Source organism: Antechinus flavipes, chromosome 6, assembly GCF_016432865.1.
Source record: "Antechinus flavipes isolate AdamAnt ecotype Samford, QLD, Australia chromosome 6, AdamAnt_v2, whole genome shotgun sequence".
In the NCBI taxonomy this organism is placed as follows: domain Eukaryota; kingdom Metazoa; phylum Chordata; class Mammalia; order Dasyuromorphia; family Dasyuridae; genus Antechinus; species Antechinus flavipes.
In genome coordinates, this window is record NC_067403.1 from 7,942,083 (window position 1) to 7,968,882 (window position 26,800).

Consider the following 26,800-nt stretch of genomic DNA (forward strand, 5'->3'; position numbering starts at 1 on the left):
TTTTACACAAGAGACAGTACAATTTTGCAAGTATTTCTAAAATTTCCATACATGGAAATTTTCTGACTGAGCTTAATATGTTTAACTTTGATTTAAATCTGTACACTTGAAAAACATCATACTTAATTGCCATCATGCATTAATTTGTAAGGTAAGCCTTGCATATGACTCATTTTTACACTCATCTGTAATAATAGTGGTTAATGATGCATTTTTGCTTCATGGCTCAATGGGCAAATTAACCTACTATGGATCAAGAGACATGAACTTTAATAGCTGAATGACAAAGAACAGTATAGTTTAAAGTTAAGACAAAACTAGTTTTTAAAAAGAAAAAGAAAAGAAAAAACTTAGAAAGATCACCAGAGTAAAGCCCTAAAAGGAAGATGTGCAATGAGGGAAGCCTGCACGGTGTGCCGAGCAGAAAGGGGCCCCGGGGACCTAGTCACAGGCCCGCTTTAGTGACAAAGCCACTGAGAAGCAGAGAGATGCAGTAATCTGCTCAGTGTCACCCGGGAACCAACTAGCAAAGCCAGGACTCGCATTTTGGAGAAGGCAACCAAGGACTTGAGTGCATGTGTGTATCTGGCCACCCAACGCAAGGCTAGAACAATGGGTGGATCCAGCAGGGTCTGAGGGTTCATTTGGAGGGATTCTGTAAAGAAGAGTGTTGGACCCAGCCTCTGAGGTCTTAGCCTGCTTAGCTAGAAGACCTGGCTCAGGTGGTTAGCAAAGTCTAAGGAAAAGGACCAAGCCATTAAATTACCAGAAAAATCAAAGATTCTCGGAGGTGGAAGGGACCTTTCTGCCCATCTATCTCAAACTATCTCTGAACAAAAATCCCGTCTCCATCATGTTACATTGGACTTTCAGTAGTCATTAATAAAGCTTGCTAGAGGGGCCACAGTGCACAGGACCCTGGGCCCGGACTCAGGAAGACTCCTCTTTCTGAATTCAAACGTGGTCTCGGATACTTCCCAGCTGGCTGACCATAAACAAGGAACTTCACCCTGTTTACCTCAGTTTCCTCCTCTGTAAAATGAACTGGAAAAGGAGATGGCAAACTAGTCCAGTATCATAGCCAAGAAGACCCCCGATGGGCCCATGGAGAGTCAGCTAAGATGAAAACCATAAACGATAAAAAATGCATTTAAAACATGCAAGACGATCTTAATGGAACTTCAGTGACTATCTGGAACACAGGCATCATACGTACCACTATTGGACATCTGAAAGAGATTGTTCTTCTCAAACTTCTTAAAAACGCTTCCTTTTATTTCAACAAACTGTAATTTCAAACAAAAGAATGGATTTACAATCATATTAACAATTTTCACTGAAATTTTAAAGAGAAGTATCTTGAGTTATGATTTTAACACAGAATTTTTGAAAAATAGTGAATCTCTAAATTTAACTTCTTTTAGAAGTATAGCAATAAAATTGTGAATTCTAACTTATTTATCCACAATACTACTTGAAGTTATAAAACATTCTCCTTCTACTTACATTATTAGACATCATGATAGTAAGCAGTGATTTGTTGTGAGAATTAAAAGCTACATTGAGAGTTGTCGCTTGAACCATAATAAGAATTGCATGCAGAACTGTCAATACTGATGTTAAGGAAAAAATATTGTTTATATATCATCTTAATAAGGACATAGTATAAAATATTTTCAAGACATTTTATGAGGAAAAAGGAGAGGATCTATTCTCTAATTCCTAACCAGATTTACTTTTCTTCATAATTCCATACTGGATGGTTGATAAACATAACACTTGCAGAACTTGGATTTAAAATACAAACAAATCAAACCTTAATGTCTGTCCATTTAATTGTGCTTAAATGAGAATTCTAATTACTGCGCAAACAGAAGCTTGGAAGTCAATATTAAATCACAAGTTAATACTCCTAATTCATTAATTTTTTTCTTACTAAAAGGAATTAATGAGAAAAAAATTAAGTAGATATCATCCTGCATTTCTCCTAAATAATATTTGATTGTCTCTAGTCTTTTGTGAAGGCAGAATAATTGATTTTTTAAAAAGTCTGTAAAATCAGCTGGTATCCTTCCTTATGTTCTATTTTAGAAGTACAAATGCCAAAGACTGAACAAATATCCACCTTTTAGGATATTTGCTTCATCTATACTTGTCACTGTCCCTATCACAAGTGAGTGCTAATTCTGACATAGCAATTATTTTGGGATTTTTAAAATTAAGTATTTGATATTTAATGTTTCTGTCTCTAAAATTATGAATTTCTTCTTAGAATGAAAAAATTAAATGTCACTCGAAGATGATTTTTTCTGGAAATCAGAGGTAAAAACTGTGTTATTCTTTGTAACCTATATAGCATATCCTAAAACACTCTAGTGATCACCCTTCCCAAGTTGGACATGAGAGCATGACATTTACATATTTAATTTGTTCTGAATTGGCTTTCCCCAATACAAACTCTCATCAAAAACCACAACAGGTCGGGAAGAGAAAGAAACCATTTCCGCCTCACCCCAGTGTTAGATACAACATGACTCAGAAGATGAAGAGTAAATCATGGAGTCAGTAAGACTTGAGTTCAAGTGCCATCTCTGAAGCACAGGCTAATTCTAATTCTAGATTTACATAAGTTGTAGATCTGAATCAGGGAAAAGAGTTTTCATACTGGGAGTTTCTCACATTGATGCAATCAAAAACCCCAACAAGACTATGATGAAGCTTGAGACTAAGAAAATCTTAAAAATTTCTCACTACATCCCTCATATTTCAAACTCAAGCACTTTATCCTCCCTACTCCCCAAAAAGAGGTAAACAGATGAATGAAAATAGGGCTAATTATAACTCTGAGGCACATATATTCAAAATAAATCTGTTTAGGAATGACATTGTTGTTGCTGTTTTTCATATTTTTGTATATCCTTCTCTGAAAAACAAAATGAAACAACAGCTCCCTCCATCCCTCTAAAAAACTCTGAACAGCACTTTCATTTCATCAATATGTTGTTTCGCAAACTAAAGCAATTTCAATACATTTACAAAAAAGTTACAGTGGAAGTATTCTGTCCTGGAGCTTGAGTCTGTTCACTGCATTTTCATAATGATATCTCTTGTTTTTTATTTATTTCAAATCATTCTTATAAAGCATTTCAAAGAATTGTGAAGATAAAAATGTTCCTTATATTGATTAAAAATTATTCTTTTAGAATTCTAATGCATCTAGTTCCTGACAAGGAAATAGTAATCTTTAGTTGTATATAATAAATAAGGACACAAATTTATATTTGTAATTATTTATAACTATATATCTAAGTGAATAAATTTATCAGTAGGTACGGAGTTTCTAGAAATTTTAAAAGGATACAGACATAAAGCACAGCCATGAAAAAATGAGGAATCAAACCAATATGGGCTCTTTTTCTTTCTTTAGGTTCTGTTGCTGTCCAATAAAGAGCATCTAAAATATCTTGGCCAAATGATGAAAACAACCGATCGGCAACCTGAGGGACGTTAAAAACAAAACAAAGTGCTTCACTTAGTAGTCAGCATTGATAACGATGCATCAAAACACTGCTTAAGTATAACACCAAAATGGCCCAAACCAAACTGCAGAAACAGTTTTCATCTTAGAGAGCATCCCAACACCTATATCCATTAACAAATGAGAACATATCCAAATACCGGGAAAAAACCCAAAATGTGTTCCATCAGTTTAAATCAAATAGAAATCCTTCAGATAAAGGTAAATGATCAATGTAATCCAATTCAAAATGTATTTCCTACGTAATTATGTGCAAAACATATGTGTTAGACACTGGAAGCACAAAGACAGCTCATGCCCCCAGATCCAAAAACAGTATTATACTGGGAGGCACAGCATACACACAAATGTGTAAAGAAGGGGAAAGCATTTACACACCTGGGAGAAGAAAGAAAGGCTTCCCATAGGAGGCAGCCCCTGAGCTGAGCTCTGAAGGAGCTCAGTTCAGGGCATGATGGTCTAAGGATGGCAGCTAGCTTTGCTGAGCTGTGGCAGTGCCAACGGGCACTCTCCTCCGCCAATACTGGAAGGCGGAGTCATTACTTGCGTATGGCTCAATCCTATAACCTAATACTATCCGGCATTTTGGGGTCTTCCTTCACGTGGGGGTTCTATTACAGCTGCCTCAGGAGGACTTCACCCCCCGTTTGCATGAGGCTGTCTGCACAACAGGAAGACGAGGGAGCCCAATCCCTTGCCAGGTTTCCCCTGGCCACATTCAGCACTGAACTCCGACTGCACGGCCTTTCCAAATTAGACTTACTGTGACTGTTTACAGTAAGTAGCACAAACTACTCAGCAAATAATTATCTCAGCTGAATTAAGCAAGAACACTAAATCCCCCAATGCTCCATCATCTGAACCTGCTCTGAAGGCAGGCAGGCGGCCAGATCCCAGCCCCTTTTCCCCATGTGCAGTCCAAGCTGCAGGCCAAGCGGATTCACTCCCAAACAAGGGAGCTAAAGGAGTCTCAAGAAGCACCAGTGACTCACCGCAAACAGGGATGTCACATTTGTTTCTCATAGGGAACAGATCGATCGTGACTAAGCTACAAGACTCCTTTCTCCTGCATATGTCTGAGCATAACAATCCCGGAGCAACGGGACCAGCCACACTAAACTGGACAACTCGCCGGCCTTCAGTAAGATCACAATTCTGACCACAGAAGACGACGTGAATGAATTGCACAGATGCCCGAAGACTGCCGTCCCAGCCCCTGAACCATCGGCAGGAGCGAATCTCCTCATTAGAAGAATTTTAATCCTTTCTAGCTATCCTTCAGCAGAGCGATGTTCACCCACCTGAGCATCTAAAGTAGGACTTCTACCCTGGTGCCCAAGAAATTTTCCAAAAATGTTGACAAACATGTTTCAATATTATTGCTTTCTTTTGTAAAACTGTACATTTCATTTTATATATTTAAAAGGGATCCATGGGACAAAGCTTAATGACCCCTGCTCTGAGAACCAGACAGAGTACAGAGTAAGAGCAAGATTAGATGATGATCAACCGGGATGGCCTTGGCTCTCCTCAACAATGTGGTGATTCATGGCAATTCCAAAAGAGTTGGGATGGAAAATGCCATCCCTACCCAGAGAAAGAACTATGGAAAACTCTTGGGAGTTCTCTCCATAGAGAATGATGGGGGTTCGAAACATAGAATTTTCACCTTTTGGGGAGTTTACTTTTTCTCATGGTTTTTTCCTTCTGTTCTGATTTTTCTTTCATAATATAAAACATGGAAATATGCTTTGAAAGACTGTCCACTGATAGCCTATATCTCATTGCTTGCTGTCTTGGGGAGAAGGGAAGGAAAAAGGAAAAAAAAAAAAAACTGACACTCAGAATCTCACAAAAATGAGTGCTGGAAACTATCTTTACATGTAATTGGAAAAATGAAATACTATTGAAAAAAATAACCTAAAACAAGTCTCTCTTTACTTTCTGTTGGCTCAGCCTGTCCAACTCTTTGAAACCTCATTTGAGATTTTCTTGGTAGAGATCCTGGAGGGGGATTGGCCGTTTCTGTTTCCAGCTCATTTATCAGATCAGGAAACTGAGGCAGGTTTAAGCATCTTGCCCGGGGTCACTAGCTGGGAAGGGCCTGAGGCCCATTTGTACCGACTCCCGGCCTGGTGGTCTGTGCACCCTGGGGCCCCCAAATGGCCTCTCTCCTCCCTACTTTAATTCAAAAAGCATTTATTAAGCACCTCCTGTGAGCCAGGCACTGGGGACACAAAGACAGGAAGGACAACAGCCTGGGCCTTCAGAGAGCTTCCACCCTCCCGGCACAAGGTTCTATTGTCACACACACCGGGCACACCGAGGCAAAAGCGGTCCCTGCCTGCGAAGAAGGTGCCTGCTGACCGGGGGAGTGAATGGGCGTCATCCCGAAGGGGAAGGGGTAATAAAGTCTGAGGGGGCCAGGGAGGGCTGCTGCTCCCGGCCTTGGGAGACACGTGGGGAGGCAGGCCGGGCAGGGCCTCTCCGAGAGCCAGGCAGAGGCCAGGGCAGCCGGATCGCTGGGCCCGGGGAGACTGTGTCCACTACGGATGCAATCAAGCCAGGGAAAAGTGAGGAAACTTCGAATTCTAGAAAGCAAAAGCCTTCCTTAGTCGCCTTTGATGTTTTCTTCAGGTGGGATTTTTCCCTTGGGACGTTCTCACAAGGTGGCAGATGTTTCCAACATATTTAACTAATGTCACTGAGTGACATTGCCAAGAAGCCCTTCTATCGGAACGTGCCTCCCGAGCAGTTACTCTCATTTCATCAAGAATGCAAATTGAAGATGTCATTTTGTCACTCGTTGATCTGAGAACTAAACAAAACCCAAACCAAAGCTTCGTTCTCCCCATGGTACTTAACCCTTGCTCTTCCATTCACACACATTAAACTTACAACACAATCACTGACGGCGAGATGTGACCACTGGCCCCCCGGGGGACTTTCCAGGCCCGTACCTCCAGCATGTTGTAGATGATGTAAAGTTTGATGACAGACTGGCCCCTTATCAGGTGATACATCATGGAGTAATCGACGTAGTGCATCATGAAGAAACAAATGACCAATATCACACCCTTCAAGATGTCACAGATCTGAGCCGGCTGGAGCAGGCGTCTGTCCCTGAAACAGAGAAGTGCAAGGGGAACATCAGCTCTGGTTTGTGGGGTTTCAAAATCAAGTGCCTCTTGGGGCCGCTAGGGGGCGCAGAGGACAGAGCCCCAGCCCTGAAGTCAGGAGGCCCAGAGTTCAAATCTGCTCTCAGACACTTAACCCCAATTGTCTCAGGAGAAAAAAAGATCACAAAAAATGGCCTCAGGTGGCCTAAGAGTGGAACCCATGGAAGAACGCCAATTATTCTTCAATGCACACAAATCTCCATTACAAGCAAAGTCAAAGGGAATCCCCTGGAGCCACTATGGGGGTATCCAAAGTAATATTAAGAATTCACATTTTGAAAGCACTTCCATTTCTTTACAACAATCCTAGAGGTAGAGTACTCTGAAGACATTGGACAGATCAGGAAAGTTAGAGGCCAAGTGATTCCCCCAGGATCACATAGAGAGCAAATGAGGGTCCAGGTCGCCTGGCCCTGCCCATCACCCCACACTGTAAAAATGGGGAGCACTAAAATACTACGCACAAAACGGTAAGTTTTGACAAACTCACTGTTACAATCGCTAATGATGTCACGGAATGGAATGAATATCAATGGAACCCCGATTTACCGGGACTGCCGTTTGTTTATAAAATTAAAATATGAAGCTCATTCTGATGCAGCCAAAAAAACAGCCGGGTCTCATGGGAGATAAAGTAACTTCTGTTTATTCCACAGAAGAGACCTTTCTTCTGGAATCGCTGCCCACCCTCGGACCACCCTGGGCTGTGCTCCTGCTATGAGCCGGGCTCCGAGCACTGTCAGGGCAGGGCCGGTGGGGGCTTGCGCTGTCTGGGCTGGGCTGCCCCCGGTCCCACAATTACCCTGTGGCTGCTCTGTCATACTCCCTACCTCCCCCCACCCGACACACACACACACACGCACACACACACATACCTATACACACACATACAGATCTACAAACACACCAGATAAACACCAGTTCTGACATACACTGATACACAGACACACAAAAACACATATACATGCATACACACATAGACACAGACCCACAAACACACACACACACAGAGTCACAATACATACATAGACATAGACATAAACACACACACATATACAAACACACAGATACACATATACACAGTCACACACACACAGATACACATATACACAATCACACACACACACACACATACACACACAGATCTACAAACGCACCAGATAAACACCAGTTCTGACATACACTGATACACAGACACACAAACACCCACCCACAAACACATATACATGCATACACACATAGACACAGACCCACAAACACACACACAAACACAGAGTCACAATACATACATAGACATAAATATAAACACACACACATATACAAACACACAGATACACATATACACAGTCACACACACATAAACACACACATATACAAACACACAGATACACATATACAGTCACACACACACATAAATACACACACACATAAATACACACACACATACAACCACACAGATACACATATACACAGTCACACACACATAAACACACACATATACAAACACACAGATACACATATACAGTCACACACACACATAAATACACACACACATAAATACACACACATATACAACCACACAGATACACATATACATAGTCACACACACACAGATACACATATACACAATCACACACACACACACACACACACACACACACACACACACACACACACACACACGATACGGCTGGTGTTCTTTCCTCACCCAAGTGATTTTGAGTTTCCTGTGTCCCTGGTGTATTTTTTCTTTCCCTCCCCAATGGCTTTACCAATTAGATTCCCACAATTTTGGAGGCAAAAAAGATCTTAAAGACCATCCAGGCCAACATCCTCATTTAACAGATAAGAAAAGGGAAAGGTTAAATGACTCAAGACTGAACAAATACCTAAAAACATCTAAGGCACCAGAAACCAAGCCTTCTGACTTTAAGCCCAATGATTTTCGAATTGTATCATATACCATCTCCTCCCCCCAGCATGCATTCATACTGACTTAATGAGAAAACATCAGAGATGCCAGATGAGAAGATATCTTGTAGAAATTGCCCAATGAAAAAACACCATTCCCATTATAAATAGAAATATCTTATATTTAAATTGTTTCTGGCTGAGGCAGTTGGGGCTAGGTGATTTGTCCAAGGTCACACAGTTAGAAGTCTTAAGTGTCTGAAGCTGAATTTGAATTCAGGTTCTCCTGACTCCAGGGCCGGTGCTCTATCCATTGCATCATCTAGCTGTTCTTTATATTAGATTTTTTAAGAAAAAATTCCTATCATTTTTATAGTTAATAACTATTAAAACAGAAATCCCTAAGAAAAATGATAACTGGTACTTTTAAAACACAAAAATCTCTTCTGGTTTTTAAAGCAGACAAATTTAAACGGTTATTATACTTGGGGGACACGTCACAGGAAAATAGAATGAGAAGTTAAAAGAATGGAAAAGAAAAAGCAATAAGTTACATATTGCTTAGTTTACTTAGCAAAATGGTATATCCTTTGTGGCCACTTTATAAAATTACATTGATATTTATGTGGAAGACAAAAATCAGATCGCTAATTTAAAGCTATCACAAAACACACTGAATTGTCCAACCAAAAGACATTGCTTTTCAACACTGAAAACACCGATTTCCTCAATTTGATTCAGATTGTACGTGTGTGTGTGTGTGTGTGTGTGTGTGTGTGTGCGTGCGCAGGAACATATACACGTAAGTATCGCAGGCATATGTGTTCCTCATCTGGACCAAGCTTGGCTGCACTGTAGGACAGAATGGAAAAGGGCCTAGGACTGAGACTCTGCTGTCCTCGGTAACACACGTTTCTGCATCTTTTACTAGTTGCACAAACAACAGTCACCAAGAGTGTGCTGTGCTGCGCCCCAGAGAGTGACGCGCCAGATGAGGCGGCGCGTTCATCGTGAGGCTCCTGGTCGGGCGCTCGAACTCGGCAGTTCTGAGCTGGACCGGGAGTCAGAGGACTCGGCTCTGTGGAGAGAAGCTGCCAGGCCCACGAACGGGCTTAACTCTGTGTCCACAAACAAAAACCAAAAATCCATAATGTGAATCAGGGGAAAGAACTGTCCAGATCCAGGCACTGCAGCACACGTAGCCATCTGGGTAAACCTTTAAAAACTCCCTATTCCATAAATCTACCTGGAGATGTCATGTTAGCACATGCAAAGTTGTCTATTGTGGAGGGAAAATACCCCAAATTAAACCTCATCTAATCCCACTAGATAAATCATGTTTAAAACCTACAAACGATGGTTCTGAATTTCCATCAACTTGGGGATTTCCTTCAGATTTCTGGCTCACTTCCGACGTAGCAACTTTCTTCAGATGACACTCGTTCCAAGCTGCTGGAGAAGGACGTGTTCTAGCACTCGACGTCTTAGTGTTCAAAACAAGGTTCCTCTCAGCCCACTCCCTTAATGTTTGTCCCTTTGCACCCTCCTGACCTTCATTTCACAATAACTCCAGCCTACTTAACTATCGAGTCTTGCTATAATGAAGGGGAGCACTGAAGGAAACCCTCAAAGCTAAGGAAAAGGTTCAAGGAGTGAATTCTTTCTAGGGGTAAAAGACAGAAGTTCAAAGGCACCAGGAGCAGAAAGAGCTGAGCGTGAGCATGAAGAAGAGAAAAAGGCTCTCTGGGGAGAGCCAACAGTCTGTGCTAGATTCTAAGGCTGAGAGGGGAAGCTGCACCAGAAGAGCTTGGGGTCTGATCCTTGGGATCGGAGGGAGCCCCAGAAGTTTATGAGCAGGGAAGGTACCCTGTCTCTCCTGCTCTTTAGGAAACTCACTTTGCCAGGTGGGTAGAAGATGCACTGAAGAAGGGAGAGGACTGAAGGAGGGAAAGCAACAAAGATGCAACTGGACTAGTTCAGACAAGAGGTCACAGGGATGGGAAGCAAAGTGGTGTCTGCACGAGCGGAGAGAAAAAGACCGAGGTGGATAAAATGGAGAAGGCGGGCGACTGCTTGGACATTTGGGCTGAGGGGGAGGAAGGAGCCGGGAAGGATGCCAGGATTATCGAGCCGATGCCTAGAAGATGATGGGACCCTCAACAGACCCAGGGTGTTCAGAAGAGGGATTGATTGGAGGAAAAGAGGAATTCTGTTTTATAGATGTCACCTTTGGGGTAACGTCCGAGGGGACATCCAATCTAGAGTTTAAGTGAAGCTGATGGGGGCAGGAAGTATCACCCACGTGCTCAACTGAAGCAGAAACTGATCCCTAAAGGCCTCAAAGTGACCGGGAAAGCCACTGATTAATATTAACGATGTGGTATTTTTATTGACTTTGTTAAATATTTCTTAATTTGAATTTTGGTCGTGAGTGCGACACTTCTGCTCTAGGCCCAACCCCACTCGATGCTGCCTAAGAGATCATCAGCTTTTTAATTGCTACAAAATATCATGAACCCACACGGAGTTCTCAAGTCCATTGAAAGAGCCAGATCTTTTTCTAAGAGCTATTTGGTTACCCCTCTCCTGTCTCACACTCATCAACTTGGTATCTGAAATCTCAAAATAACACTTTACATTTACCTCAAACACTCTTTAATATAAATGCTATTCCACTAGCACAGATTGCAACCCTTCAATGCTGTGATTATTATATGTGTGCTCCCAAGGACTCCACGGCCAGCTAACTCTCCATATGTTACAGACCTTCTTTAAATATTTTTTTTTTACATTTTTTAGCAAAGTAGAACTTGCCTATCCATCTATTACCCCTAACAAAATCATGCTATTAATCAACCCCCTTTCTTTTCCAATCGTACATTTCCCAAGTGATGCTCTTTATACCAGTGGTGTCAAATTTAAACAAATTAGAAAACCACAAATTAACACTATTTGAATTGTACTAAATTGTTATTTATTTTATTAACCTCTTTCAATGATATTTTAATGTTTTAGTTGGCACTTGGGAATCTTGCAGGCCTCTAGTTTGACACCTCAGCCTCATGTCACTTCTTGTGAACAGGTCAATGGATACAAGCAACAATTTACTTAAATTCATTAAGTGTCTCTTCAGTGACTTTTGAATCACCCTCAATTTGAATTCTTTAGAGATCTGAGTACTTTATCAAGAGAAATTAGTATTTAAAATGGTCATTTTATTTTTCAGAGAGAAGTTATCTGAAATCATTAAAAGCACTGAGCAATTTCTCATGGCAGACTTGAGGCCTTTACCCTTCTTATTTCATTCTGGGTATAGAACAGTGTCTGAGATATATAGAATATACCGATGTATGTATATACAACTCAATGTCTTACGTATTCAACACATTTTATACTCTATACACAAGATATTTTTCATCCTTTTGGTTTTCCCCATGGGAATTATTAGCCCGATCCTTTTTAAGTAATCAGGATTCTCACCGAAGAGGCCTTATGAAGTTCTGAGTTTGATGCAAGTTGTACTTGACATTTTACATGTTATATTCAGCACGATGTTCTAAGCTGTGGAGATTTCTGAATTTTGTTTCAGCTGATCCTCTTCAGTTTTGTTTCAAATTTATAACTTTATCAGCAAATCTGATAATCTATGCCATCTATGCATTTATCAAGTCCCAAATAAAAATGTTGCCATGACCAAACTCATGGATAGATATATGGATAGAGTACATTCAACAGGAATCACTGAGACAAGAATGCCTGCCCTTCAAATTCAGTCATTCAACTGTTGCAAACTTATGGCACCTAAAAGGAGCAGAGAGCTGCATTCAGAGTAAGAAAAAGTAGGTTCAAATTGTGGCTTTGTCATTTGCTCTGAATCAAGGGTAGCTCATTCAATCTCTTTGAACCTTACCGGAGGAGAACTGGCTGAGGTGGACGTCCAACTCCCCCCCTGTGCTGTGGCTGTTCTGTGAGCATCTAATTCCCTTCTTTTCATCTACATACATGCAACTTTGACTATTTCAGCACTGTCTTTTTAAAATGGTTTCTGGAACATGAACCAAGAATCAGCATCAGGCAGAGGGTGACTGTGTGTAGATGAGAACTACTGTTTCCTAATCTGTAACATTAGGGGAATAGACTAAATGGTCTCTAAAGTCCCTCCCAACCTCAATCTATTAAAATATAAGAACATTATTTTACAATCCTTTAAAAATATATATATATATGTATTTTAACCAAACTTTTTCTTTTAGCTCCTTATTTAGCATACATTTGGAATCAGAATATATGCTTATAGATGTGTGTGTGTGTGTGTGTGTACACATATACATGGTTAATGTTCAGTTCAGAACATCAACTTCACTCCAATTTCTAGCCCAAACAAACTTACTGCAAATTTCCAGAGGTGAATTGCTTATGTGATTGTAGGAATTCACACTCTGTTATAATCTCTTAACTGGAAGTCATGGAGAGGACTATGATATTCAGACTGAAGATCATGACTTAATTGAAGAGTTGGAAAAAACAGGTGGACGCTCGAGAAACAAGTTTTATTTTCCTCTAAATACCCTTGATAAAACAAAGAGGAAAATTTAAATTTGAACCACAATTGCTTTTAAAGGCTAGGCTTTTGCAAAATTTTGTGTGGGCATGTTAAAAGTAGTATAGAATCTAAAACTTAAAAAAGACCTACTGTTACAATATAGTGTGTGTGTGTGTGTGTGTGTGTGTGTGTGTGTGCATGTATAACCCCAATAACTTGGGTCAATGATAGTACTTTTTTGTCATTGTAGTAATTACTTTTCCTCTGTGCCTTTGAAACAATGTGAGAATAGTATTTCCTACTCTAGTGTTGAAAAAGATGAATAATTTTGAAATATTTTCCAAACAATCTACTTCAGGTATTGGTTTTTCATCACAAATGTTGACATAAAATAAACTGCCACTTAGGACCCTAACAACTGCATTACAAATGTACAGAAATGGGGAAAAAATCTCAGGCTAGAGAACAAAGTGGAAATGAATCCCTGATTTTTAGCCAGAACATGAATTGTCTCAATTTTATGATTTTTTTTTTGGGAGGGGGGGCAGAGGAAAGGATCAAGGTGGGACAAGGTGAGAGGGGGAGGAGTTGTGTGACCCTTTGCATTCATCACTGCAGGATGTACACAGATCAGGGACTCTTCTGTAGTCACTGAGATGTAGAATCACTAATGGACACACAGAAAGAGTAGGACCTGAAGTCAACCTGCCTGTCTCCCAGCCCAGCTTTCTATCTACCTCTTGCTTTTTGTATAAAGAGATTTTGAGGTAATGTTAATAGTCCAAATAGTTTCTCATAAATTCAGTAAACTTATACAAGGAGCCAATCTGAAAAAAACATCAGTCATCCAAATTAATCACCAGGGTGGCTTACACAAAGTACTCCATCCTTTTGGCACAACATCTGCCACCGTTGGTTATCAGGCTTCTGTAGTCATTAATCAATCAGTCAATTAATTACTATTTCTTACTTTGTGCCAGGCACATTACCAGGTGCTGGAGGTACCATCTATCTCTGTGCCCTACCAGCTAAGGGGCAAAAATGGAAAGTTTTAGAGAAAACGACCCAAATCTGACCTTATCTCCTTTTACTTCTTCCTTCTACTTGGTTTCCTATTCTTCCTCTTTGGTCCTCTCATGTCACAGCCACAATTAAGACAGTGTTGTGAAGTGAGACGGGCAAAATAATTCAGAGAATAAAGATGGAAGGGAGAGGGAGGACAGCAAAAGGAGAGACAGAACGAAATAATTCTTATGTTTAATTTGAAATATAAAGGCAAAGGGTATGAAAACACACGATAAAATAAATGTGGACGTTAAAATGTCAACAGACCACTATTGCAAGTTTCATTGTGTAATAAAACCTGTGGCCCCTTTACTGAATTGTTTTTTCCTTGGTATAGGCTGATTTTTCAGCTACTTGTGAAGATCACTGAATGAATTAAAGATATTTAAGGATTTAAATCAGAAGCTTAAAATTTTAAATATCTATGAATTATACTTAAAAACTTGTGATTAATATGTACACATATGTATGTGTGCATATGTGTATAGGAAGACTTACATATGCACATACACACACACACATGCACACACACACAAAGATGACTTATTTCTAAGATGTTCCATGAGTTGATGGAAACGTTCAAATGTTCTTGGATCCAAATACTATAATTAATTGCTAAATTCTATGATAAAACAAATTATTAACAGCAAATGAATATGTTATCATTAAATTAAAAACTTTAAGGGTTCCTCGGAACTTAAATTTATTTCAAACTATTCTAAAAAGAGAATTTTTAAAAATTAATTTCTTTGGGTGAAACATTTTGATTACGTAAACTAGATGTTATTTATAATTACACAATAGGGACCATATTTAGTATTAACAGACAAGTTAAAGAATATGCTTGAGGCTAGCCCCAAAATAGTCAAGGATTAGTTTTTATAGTTATTTTCTTGATGTTAGGAGAAGTGAGATATATAAAACAGTTTATACATTTAAAAAATAAGCTATTATTGTGAGGTACAAATACTGCAGAGAACTAAACTGCATTCTTACGCATGAAAAGCATGTTTCCACACCAAATGATTAATGCTGCCTAAGCTATTTATTTTTGCATTGTGACAGATATGAATTTGAACTTATGCCAAGTTGGCCAAGAGCATAGAAGGAAAAATCAGGGTCTACTCACCACAAGGAGTCCCTGTGACACCATAATCCATCCTATAAAGGAAGTGAAAGGGCTCCTCCCTTGGGTCTGATTTACAAGAGAGAAAGAGAGAGAGAAGGTTGTAATGTTGCTACCCTACGCAAGAGGGGCGTTGTGAGGAAAAGGTGGACAACAAATTCTGATGTTATGAAGCGAAAATAGTTAATATGTACCTGACCTTATAAGCTACTTAAAGAAAAAAAGAAAGATGGCTCTGCTGCAGTAAAAGGAAACACAGTGGCTTCCGCCTTGCATTTTACAAAGAGCTTTTTCTATGTGAATTTTAGTGGCAGCAGTTACAGGACACACCAAAACTCAGACTTGTGCATAAAAAATAAAGTTGAATTTTATGTTTCTTTTTTTTTTTAATTTTTTTATTTTTTTTATTTTGAGCCGGGGTCTCCTCTCTTGCTCTGACAAGAGGTGTGGTGACTCCTAACAGGCTGACAAAATGCTGACCACCATGGAAGCTTTTAACCTTGGCATTTCTTCTGACCTAACCCAGGTCAGCAAGCCTTTGTAGGCAGCCTGACAGCTTCTATTCCCAGGCATCACCACGTAGATGATGCACTTGGAGCAGACACCCAATCAGCTTCAGCTTTACTGAGTCTCAGAACTTCCAAACTCATGCTTAAACACCAGCCTTGTCTCCTCCGACAGGAGGGCCCACAGGTGAACCACAGACATATCCCACTGAACCTGGGCAGTAAATTGCATTTTTAAAAGAGAATTTTTAAAGAGGACAGTGTCAGTTAGAAAACTGAAAATCTTTAAGGATATATAACATGAAAGAAAATCTAATAAGTAAAGAGATTCTCAAATCCTTTGAATTTATAGTTTTAGAATATGAAGATGAACCAGAATTTTTTGATGGAAGTAGTTTCATAAGAATGTATTTAGGTCCCCCAAAGGCCTCAAGAAAATAAGAGTTAACTATAGTTAGGATGAATTAGCAGGAAAAAAAATTAAGTTAGAGAACAAAAAATACCCCAACTTTTTTTTTTCTATTCTAAAAACCTTATTTTTCTATTAATTTCATAGAATAGTTTTAAGAATAATAAACTTTACATAAAATAAAGAAGCTAAAATGAAACTACTTAACACTGCAAAGAGAAAGTTTTTGGAGAAAAACTTTTTAAACAATAGGTGACATTTTGCCCTAAAATTCTTTCATTCAATAATTATATCAAATCAAAATGTACAACTTTTAAGGGTAAAGTAGATCAGCTACAGTATCAATGAAATTAAAAAACTATATAGAAATGATCATTTTGTGATTGAATTGCTAAGAAAAGAATGATTTGACCTCTTCACCTGACAGTAGAAAAATTTATCCTTTGAAACCACTTCCCTTTTCAAGAAATGAGGATTTGCTTAGTTAACAACTGAACACAAGCAAAGACCTATAGATCATCTCTTCTTAAAAAGATTTCAAAATGTACAAACTTCTTTCAGTAAGCTTCTAGTCTCTAAGAAAAAGGAAATAAATCTGTGCAATGGCTCTGTTTTTATGAACATGGAAACTTTTTTTAGTCTGTAATACATGTTACAAAATTTCAGACCAGAAGAGCACTCGGCTAATCCAACCCGCGTCCGAGAGAGGTCCACCACGAAGAGCTAGCAGCCGAGTGACGGCTTGGGCCCCTCTTGAGGCAGGCCGCTGCACTTCTGGACTACACTAACGATGACCAAATTTTTCCTTACAAAGTCTTCAAAGTGTCTCTCTGTAACTTCCAGGCCCTATCACACAAGCCCTTCAAATACAGATTCCTCTAGCATTTCTCTTCTCCAAGCTAAACATCCCCAATTCCTTCAGCAAGGACCTTCTTCTCTGGATGTTCTCCAGTTCACCAAAGCTAACACTGGGACACTCCAAAATGACTACAGTGTTCTGAATGTGGTCTAACCAGCACCCAATGCAAAGGAAATCTCACCTCCATATTCCTGAAAGTGAACACTGTCTTAATTTAGCCCAAGATCACACTGGCTTCTGTGTTGATTAAATTATATGAAATATCATTCAACTTATTTACTGATTGACCAATGGCTCAGATCAAGCTTGTTTTCCAAAGGAAAACTCCAATCTTTTTTCACAGTGTTCTCTAAGCTCATCTCAAGCTTGAGAAGTTGATTTGTTGAACCCAAGTTTGAGAAGTAACTTGGTATCACAGGACAAGAAAGTGTCAAGGAAACCATTTTTCCTCCTTTATTTGCTACTTTATAGTAAACAGTCTTGAATTAAGTGTTTATTTCAGCTATTTATTAGCATAATTTGATTACAAACATTAAGAGAGCAGTTGTGATAGATACTGAGGCGGACAATTCTACAGTGATGTGAGCTGTGGAGAGCAAAGGCTACTGCCTTGGCCTTTGTGCCCGGCACAGAATAGACACTAGGTGCTTCTGGCGTGCTTACAGAAGGGTTACTACTTAACCAAATTCCTGACGATGCTAGCAAAATTTACTGCAATTCTGAACAATCGGGATGAAAGTGGTACTGACTTATGGGATCTAAAGTAGGTTGCTACCTTATCAAAACCTATCTTTCGATGCTATTGAAATAAAAACTACTTGTGCACATGGTGATTAATATCAAGATAAATGGAAACTTATGGAAGATGGGGGAAATGGGGTAAGGATAAGATTCTAAAGCAGATACTGATCCGGGCATTGGCAGACTTTGGCAGTGCTCAATACCAGAAGCCATCTGAGTAAATGAAAATAGTCAGCTAATTCTAAGAACCAAAAATGCCTGCTTCTAAATGATGTGGTGTTAAACTAAAATTTTCTAACATTCTCTCTTCCCTCCCAATCTCTCCCTATGTAAAAAGACCACATGAAGTTATTATTAGCACTTCCATCTTACTCACTGCACTTGAACTAGATATCATTTCACAAAAGTATCTTTTATTTCAAAAATTTTCAAAGTATTTTTGATAAATCACTCTCTTTTATGGAGGAAGTGGGAGAAGGCCAAGTTAAAGAAAATAGAATAAAAGGAAAACAAGATAGAACAGGTATTATTCAACTTATTTACTGATTCAAGTTATTTGCCTCCTCTTTCCCCTTAAAAATACAAAAAGAAAATCTAACAGATGGAAATAGCAGTTTTTATTTGCTGAAAAAGATGTAACACAAAGGATGAAATATAATAGTATGATAATAGGCAAAACAAGTCAGCCAAAGTGAAGAAAACATTGGGAGTAAAGCTGCAGGAAGGAAGAAGGAAATGTTTAGCTAGCTTCTGAATACTAAAATCTGGAATTTCCTATCTCTAATGCATAATGAGTAGCCTTTTAAACAACATATGCCAATGTTTTTAAGAATCTATTTTTTAAATCAAAATAAAGTTTAAAAGCTATTGTTTCAAAAATATCACAGCTTTTAAAGTTCAAAACATCAAACTATCAAAAACAACAAAACTATAAAATAGCTCAAAGAAAGCAACTTACAGAATAGACCACAACACAAATTATTTAGTTACTATAATATTTACCACAATGAAGACATCCAGATATTATAATGAATAAAACACTTTGGTCATCATCAACAAAACTGTGTCTAGCAGATACTCCACAATAAATAATTGTTAAGTTCTGTTCCAAGTAAGATATTCATCCAAACAGAGCAACAGATTAAAAACAAACCAAACTAAACCAACCCTTGTTTCTTATGGTAAATGAATATTAGCAACTACATGAATTTGATAATTAAGCTTGCTTTGAGCAAGTTGGAGAGTAAGAAAATGATTTTCATAATGAGGTTTTCATGTATTCTGAAAGGTAATGTAACAGGTGCCCTCTAGTGTCAATTTTGGTTATAAGACTTTAAAAAAAAGAAGAGGTGGAAGTAAAACTTGACTGTAAATTTTCATTTAAAAACTTCTGAAAAATCCAGTTACAAAGCACTTGAAAGAAGAGTACACTAAGAAGATTACCAATGGGCTACAAATAGATTTAAAACTTCAGCAGCTTTGGATCAGGAAGGGAAATGAAAGAAACAGGTAGCAGGGCCTTCCCTGTGATTCTCTGAACCCTTAAGGATCTCTACTTGACCCAGCTGCTCTGCTTTCAGTCACAAGGTAAGTTATATGTAATCCAAAGAGGTAGAGATCACATGAAATGGACCCAAGGCTGGGCTAGATGCCTCAGAGATCTAAGACGTATCCAGGAGCATCGGCACAATAGCACTATTGCTTATTCACTGTATGCATCTTGTTTTTTTCTTTTTTTTTTTAAATACTCCTCCCTATTTAATTATGGAAATGGTTGATGGTCTCTTGGGTATGATCTGACTTCAGAAATGAATATATAAATTCTGGTCATCATAAATTCTGTCTTAGTTTTTCTCAAGCTTTACTTTGGCTGCTTTGTACAAATCAAAGGTTCTAATAACCTTTCTTTCTCTGGAAGTGGGGAGATCATGGAGGAGAATGCTCTTGGCTCTCACAAGGCTCCCTGATGAAGCTTTGTGCCATGGATGTTATTCTGATTCTTTGCGATGATACTGGAAATGAGCTAATCTTGCAAGGCAGCTACCATGTAATGAAGAAATGAATCTTCTCTCTGTATGTAAACGTACAGAAAGGCAGAAGTAAATCCAACTCTCTCTATAGTGACTACAGAGAGCATATTTTATAGTCATTTTTTAAAAAAAGCATAAGGGTAATTCATTTTTTCAGATCTTTTTCCTCCATGTTTCTGTCTCTGTCTCTGTCTCTCCCCCCCCGCCCTGTGTTTCTATCTCTTTGTCTGTCTCTGTCTCTGTCTTTCTCTCTCCTCTGTCTACTGCTTTTCTTTTTTTCTAGATGTGTGATTTGATTATTATGACAAGAGGGAAAAATTTTCCACTGATACACATTAGCAACTCATCTGTAACTTAGAATCTTCTAATTCTCATCACTGAGAAATTAAGTGACTTCTCCAGGGTCATACTGTTGGACTTAAAAAAAAAAAAGTAGGCTACAAAGTCAGGCTTCCCTGATTTCAAGGCAAACCTATTCACTAAGTTACATAGTTATCCCTTATGTAAAGTCTTTAAAAAAAAACCCACAAAATCTATATGTTAATAATGTGGAAAAGCAAGAAATTTTTCTTTATTCAAATATGAGAGATTCACACTACTCATGAAGCTAAAGAATCCTATGATGAATTTTCCAATCAATTTTTTGATAGACTTAATTTTCATAGACTTAATTCATTTTTATCATAGGCTTAATTTTCATAGACTTAATTTTATGGACTTTCATAGTCTTTCACAGACTTAATTCTTTCATATTCTGGCAGGTAAATATAATTCTGCATGAAACAAAAGTATTAACACAATGAAGAGATGATTCTGCAATCTTGCATGTCTATAGGTGATTGTATGCTAAGGCTGAATTCTTATCCTTATCAAAACTTAAGATCAAAGGTTAATAATTTCTAATATTTTACAGCAGAAACAGAAAATATATTTCTTCCTCATCAAAAAATAATCATTTTAAAGGGGAAATTTACAGGTCTCTGAATAGGCATATGTTCACATTTTAATACATATTTTTTTAATCATAAAGATTCTGAAGGACTAGTCTTTTTATTAAATGGAATTCTATTCAACATACTGAATGCATGATAATTTTGTAATGGGCCAATAAATATCTATTTTATGTTATTATAGGATATTCATCAGTTTTATAGTTCAAAGATTGTAGAGTCTGGAAAGTTATTCTCGTTTAGAATAACTAATTCTGTAAATTCAGACATTTCTGTGACAAATTTTCCAGCTGAGTATAAAACAGAAACTAACAAAAGAGATACTAAAGATACTATTAGGATGGAAAAGTTATGATGATGAAGGTTAAGTCTCTTGAAAAGAAATAAAACACTAATGTTCAGATAATGGACCACAGGTGCAGAGAACATCAGGTAATAGACTAGGTTCGAGTCGGACTGCTGTCTCTCTGGAAGGAGGCCTGGGCCACGGCTCAGCACCTCTTCCCCCTCCCCACACAGCCCTCTCCTCCACATTTCTCCATTCCGTCCCCACAGGAGGATCCTCCTCCCAAGCTCGAGCGTGGCAGGGACGGCCGTTTGCTTTTCTTAGTCTCCCCAGAGCTTAGCATGATGCTTAGCACACAGTAAGTGCTTCATAAATATTTATTAGCGACACACATTTAGCGGACAGAATCTGCCCGCTCTCACTTTCTGTGCGATATCCCAAATGTTACAACACTGAACACTATGTTGGCAATTACTATTCTGTTTTGATCATTTTGGGAAAATGAATTTCAGTTTGACTTGAACTCTATAAAGTCAATGACTACGAGAGAATTTTGTCAAAAGAAGAAATGTGGGTGTGTTTGTGTGTTGTATATGTGACCAACACTTGGGGACCTGCCCAATTCAGTGGCTGAGTTCCAGAGCAGGTATCTCCTTTCCCAGGAGAATGCCCTGCTGATGAAACTGCAGGTCAGGTCCATTTGGGAGATTAAAAAGGGGGCCAAGAGGCGAGACCACTGACTGGTGCTCCTCCCAGTGTGGAAAGCCGCTCTTTCAAAGCATAATAGAGTCATAAGGTCTTAAGGAGTTCCCTGGAGCAGATGTGGAGAAGCTGGGTCACCTGAAGGAGGTGGATCCCAAGGAGAACTCTGGGACAGAGTTCCAGGACTCCCTGGACACCTGCTACCAGTTTTGCTTTGTCTCCATTTTGCTTTACATGTCCTGCACATATTATATGGGCAATGTTATCCAACAGTCACATGAAGCAATGTTCATCTGCACTACAGGCAGTAGTCAAGTTCCAAAGCACGTCATGTTCTAGGGCACAGCACAGGGTCGCTCCTATACCAGGGTCAGCAGGTCTGTATTGGAGTCCTCTATCTAACAATGACTGGAGGAGTGTGGGCAAGTAAAACCAATTTGAACCTCAATGTCCTCACATAGAAAATAGAGAGAATACTTATTACTTACCTCACAAAGTTGTTATATGGGAATGGTGACTGTTAAGCATCTGCTGAATTTTAAAACTACATACATTTCATGGATTATCATTATTATTATTCAAGTGAACATACAACATGGGGTAAAAAAAACCAAACATTTAAGTTAAGAGACAGAGATTTGAATCTGAACTCTGGATCTACCATTTATTAGCTGTGTGATGTGGACAAGCTCCACCTCCATATGCTTCAATTTCCTCCTTTGTAAAAATGAAATAATACCCATTTCACCTATCTCAACGGATTGCTACAAACATCAATAAGAAAATGAATAGAAATTGCTTTTATTCTTAAAAATTACAGAAATATGTTATTGTGTTATGAATTTATACTTGCTTTTGAGAATTTATAAGAAACATGCAGTATTAAAATCATCATTTTATGTTTAAATGGATGTAACAACTTTCCCATGTAAAAGTCAAGATATTGGTGACATACATTTAATCAAATATTTTTATTTATTGAGCACTTAAAGAGCAAGACATTCTAGTAAATAATAATTTAAAAAGACTTGACAGTCTCATCTTTCTGAGGAAAGAAAAAATATATCTGGGAACACAATAATGGATTCTTAAGAGTTGGAAGAGATTTTAGAGATTAATTATCCCAATACCCTCATTTTTATCATATGGAAACTGAACTGAATGTGACTGATGTATACAGACTCCCAAAGCCAGTTACTGGGAGAACCAATGGGCTTCTTGTGACCTGTCCCATTTGCCAGCTTCCTGCCTACTAAATTATTCATTTGCTCTTATTAGTAAAAAAAACAATGTTTGGAATCCCAAACCTGGAGGATTAACATTTAATCATTACTGCTTACATTGAGATTCACATCACAAGGAAATAAGCATGAATTTTATCTTATGTAATTTGCCTGATTTATTTGCAAGGGCTATTTAGACTAGAATTACCCAGTGAAAAACAATAACTTCTGACAAACAATGAAATAATATAAATAGTTTTAAAATAAGTAATGATATTTTAAATAAAACCTACCTTAAGCCATAACAAGGCAAAGTGAAGAATCGGAATAATGCCAGAAAAACTCTCAAAGGAAGTAGGGTGAACACATAGAGAAATGCATCCAGGCACAGAAAGATTCCAAAGATCATAAGCTAGATTTTTTAAGAGAAAGGAAAGAGGATATTATTTTTAAAGTAATTTCAGAAACCAAATTTTTAACAAAGTAAGTTTAAGAACATCAGGCATTTTACTTTACAACTCTAAAGAATAAGTTCTACTCGCTGTGCAGATAAAAATCACTTCCTAAAACCAAAGGATCATCTACAATTTCCCCAGAATATGCCACCCAATTTAGCCAATCACTCAGAAGAGCAGCCTTTGAACCGAATGATGACTGAAATACTGGATATGACTTACTAAGCCTTTAGTCATTCTTTAAATGTTTCATTAAAAAAAAAAAAACAAATAAAACTTTATCTCTAAATTTGACTGTTTCTTCTTTTATCATGAGAGAGGCAGAAAGGTGAACTAGATTGACGTGCAGTCCTACATTCAGGAGACTCCTTTCAGATCCTGTCTCTGACATTTTTTAGCTGAGTAACCTTGGGGCAAATTATTTAATCTCTCAGGGCCTGTTGGCTCTTAAGTTATAGAATTACCCATCTCTATCTGTTAAGGGAGTTTCAGAACAACAAAGTCACAGTCTAGGCCAAAATTAAAAAGTTATATTATTTGCATAAAATACAAGACATAATTTGTGAAATGATTCTTGTGAATGTTTAAAGAAAAGCCACACATTTCTTTTTCAGCTTATTAATTTTTTAAACTATCGCTAAAATATAAACAATGAGAAGATCATTTCCTTAATTTAAGCTAGGAATCTCTCTCTCTCTTTTGTATGAATTGTTTTTATCTTAATATAAATCTGTAACAAGCAAATGTAGAGAAACATTTCCTAAACTCAGGCAGGAGCAACTTTTGGTGGTTACATCTTGTCACAAGCCAAGTGACATATTCTCAAATATAGGCAACTGAGTAGTAACGGTGCTCAAATACAATAGACAAAGGTAGACTTTTTTTGATGGCTTAGAGTAATTGCTATTAAACTGTTCTTTACTGGCAGGGCTGGAGGAACCACCTCAGGCTTCTGCTCCTACCCCGAACGGCCTCTGGCATTCATCTACAGACTTTCTGATGCTGGGCTCCCCCTCCTGCGATGAGCCACCACACATCTCCGCCATATTGCTAATTCTGTTGCATCATCACAGAATTGCATAAGGAAGGATATCACACCAGCTCTAGTACAAGGGGAGCTTCCTATCAGGTCCATCACTCACATGTTTTTCTGCTTTCCTCTCCTTGACCAACTGATTAAATGGGGAAGTTTCTTAGCTACTGTCCGTCCCTCTGTACCCTTCTATCTGCCGAGATGGATGCCACTCCCTCCACTAGCTCAAGCTCTGGATGAGCTGGACACACACCTACGTAGCAGAAATATAGACTGAGAAAGTTGAATTCTCCCTATGATACTTAGTAGCTATGACAGGCACTATGGCCAAGGCACAGCTTCTCTGAACTTAATTTTATAAATTCGCTATGTATAAAATGGAGCTGATAAATATCTGTAGCGCCTACCCAGCATAGCCAAGAGGAAAAAAAAGGACTAGAAAGGGTTCTGCAAATGCTAATGTATAGATGTCATTATAGAATCCTATTTCTAGAAATTTTATTTTTTCTGAGTTGGAAGAAATTCACTTTATTTCTAAAGTTTTTTTTCCCATTTTAAATCTATGAATCCATGATAGACCAATCATCAAGTAGCATGCCAGCTACTGTGCTAAATGCTATGGGCACAAAAGGAGGCAAAAGACACACTGGCCCTCACAGAGTTTATAGTCTAAGAGGAGAGGCAACATGCAAACAAAAAACCCACCACACACACACACACACACACACACACACACACACACACACATAGAAAGAGATGAGGAAGTAATAAGAAACAATTCATTTCCAATCATTTTCCATAGTTCTCCTCTCTTTTCAAATTTGTTTCCTCAAACACTCCATTGAGAAAGCGTTCTCTGAATTCTTGCTTCATCCTTGTAGGAATTCTGCATGAGCTCGTACCGGCTTTGATTGGACACGTTTTGGGGAGCTGGTGGAGCCACCGAGTCTTGGGCGTCCCGGCTCCCAGGAGAGCTCAGGAAGGCCAAGTCCTGGCTCTGTTTGCCCACTCTTCCAGCCCGCAGACTTGAACTTAAGGCCGGTGTCTGGGCTGGTGCCATTGTTGGTTATTCCAGGATCACAGCTAAGGCAGCACTGCGAGCTTTCAGGATGCCCTCAGTACTTGGTCTCCAAGGCAAAGGCTGACTGCTACATCCCTGAACTGGGTATCCTGGTCTGGTGCTAGGCAAGGGCCGACTGCTGCTGGCCTTAGCCCCCACGGTGCAGCTGGAAAGCTCTGTGGGTTTCCAGTGGAAGAACTGAAGGCTGACCTTAGGCCTGACTCTCCGGTTTTGAATATTCCCCTGCAAGCTGGGCTAGATGGGAAGTGAGACCCTCTGAGCGTGGTCTTTGAGCTGTACTACTGCTGCTGCTCCCAGCTCTGTGGACCCCCTGGGTAGCACAGGTCCCCTGCTCGCTCCGCCCTGGATCCTGACGCAGACTGACCAAGCTGCTCGCCAGAACCTATCCCCAGACCAGCCACGTCTGGGACCCCCTTCCTGCTGGCATGCAGCCTCTCTACTAGTTGGATGCTCCCAGTGACTAGAGCACCCCCTCTCTGTCTGTCTTGCTGGGGTGACAAGGACCAGCCAAAGGACTCACTGTGTCTTTTTTCTGGATTTCTCCATCACGATTCGCTCTTGTCTGGTGGATTTCATAAATCTCTTTGGAGAAGTTGTGCCCGGGAACTCACTTTACCCGCTTGGCTCTGCCTCCAACTATCTTTCTTTTAGTTGCTTCTAGTATTTCCAGCACTTAGCACAGTGATTGGTGCAAGCTAAGCATTAATATTTTCTGACCGGATAAAACAAATAAATTTTAAACTAAACATATATATAACAACAATCACAAAAAGCCATCAGAACCTTGTCAACACAAGAAACTGAGAGATACCCAGAATATTCTTTAGTCTGGAGCACAATTGATAAAAATTTTACGTTAATAAACATATTGAGAAATTCAACATTTCCAAAATTTAAGTATACAGACCTACAAACTGAAAAACTTCAACCCAAAAAACCAAACCACAGCTCAGAACTTCTCCGTTTTCCCTACCAGCCGCCCTCCTTTGGATCAGACTCCACCATGGTACCAGGGAATGTCATCATTCTATAAATCTCCCTTGGGCTCCTGTGGCTGCAGGGCTGAAAGAACTTCTCCCAAAGCCTCTGCAGAAGATCGCCTCCCAGGTCCTTCATCTCTTCCTTTGTCACCAGCTGCACTTGTCCAGGACAGACTGAACAAC

General features: G+C 39.0%; 1 protein-coding gene across 1 annotated transcript in view; it reads right to left on the reverse strand.

Annotated features, from left to right (window-relative positions):
* Positions 1 to 26,800, reverse strand: part of TAPT1 (transmembrane anterior posterior transformation 1) — a 73,110-nt gene that overhangs the window by 19,216 nt on the left and 27,094 nt on the right. Inside the window, exons 3-7 of the mRNA XM_051967064.1 lie at positions 23,362 to 23,480; positions 6,499 to 6,661; positions 3,362 to 3,497; positions 1,507 to 1,604; positions 1,217 to 1,286 (exon numbers count right to left, since the gene is read on the reverse strand). Coding sequence (XP_051823024.1) covers positions 1,217 to 1,286; positions 1,507 to 1,604; positions 3,362 to 3,497; positions 6,499 to 6,661; positions 23,362 to 23,480 — 586 coding nt within the window. The remainder of the gene's footprint in view (positions 1 to 1,216; positions 1,287 to 1,506; positions 1,605 to 3,361; positions 3,498 to 6,498; positions 6,662 to 23,361; positions 23,481 to 26,800) is intronic.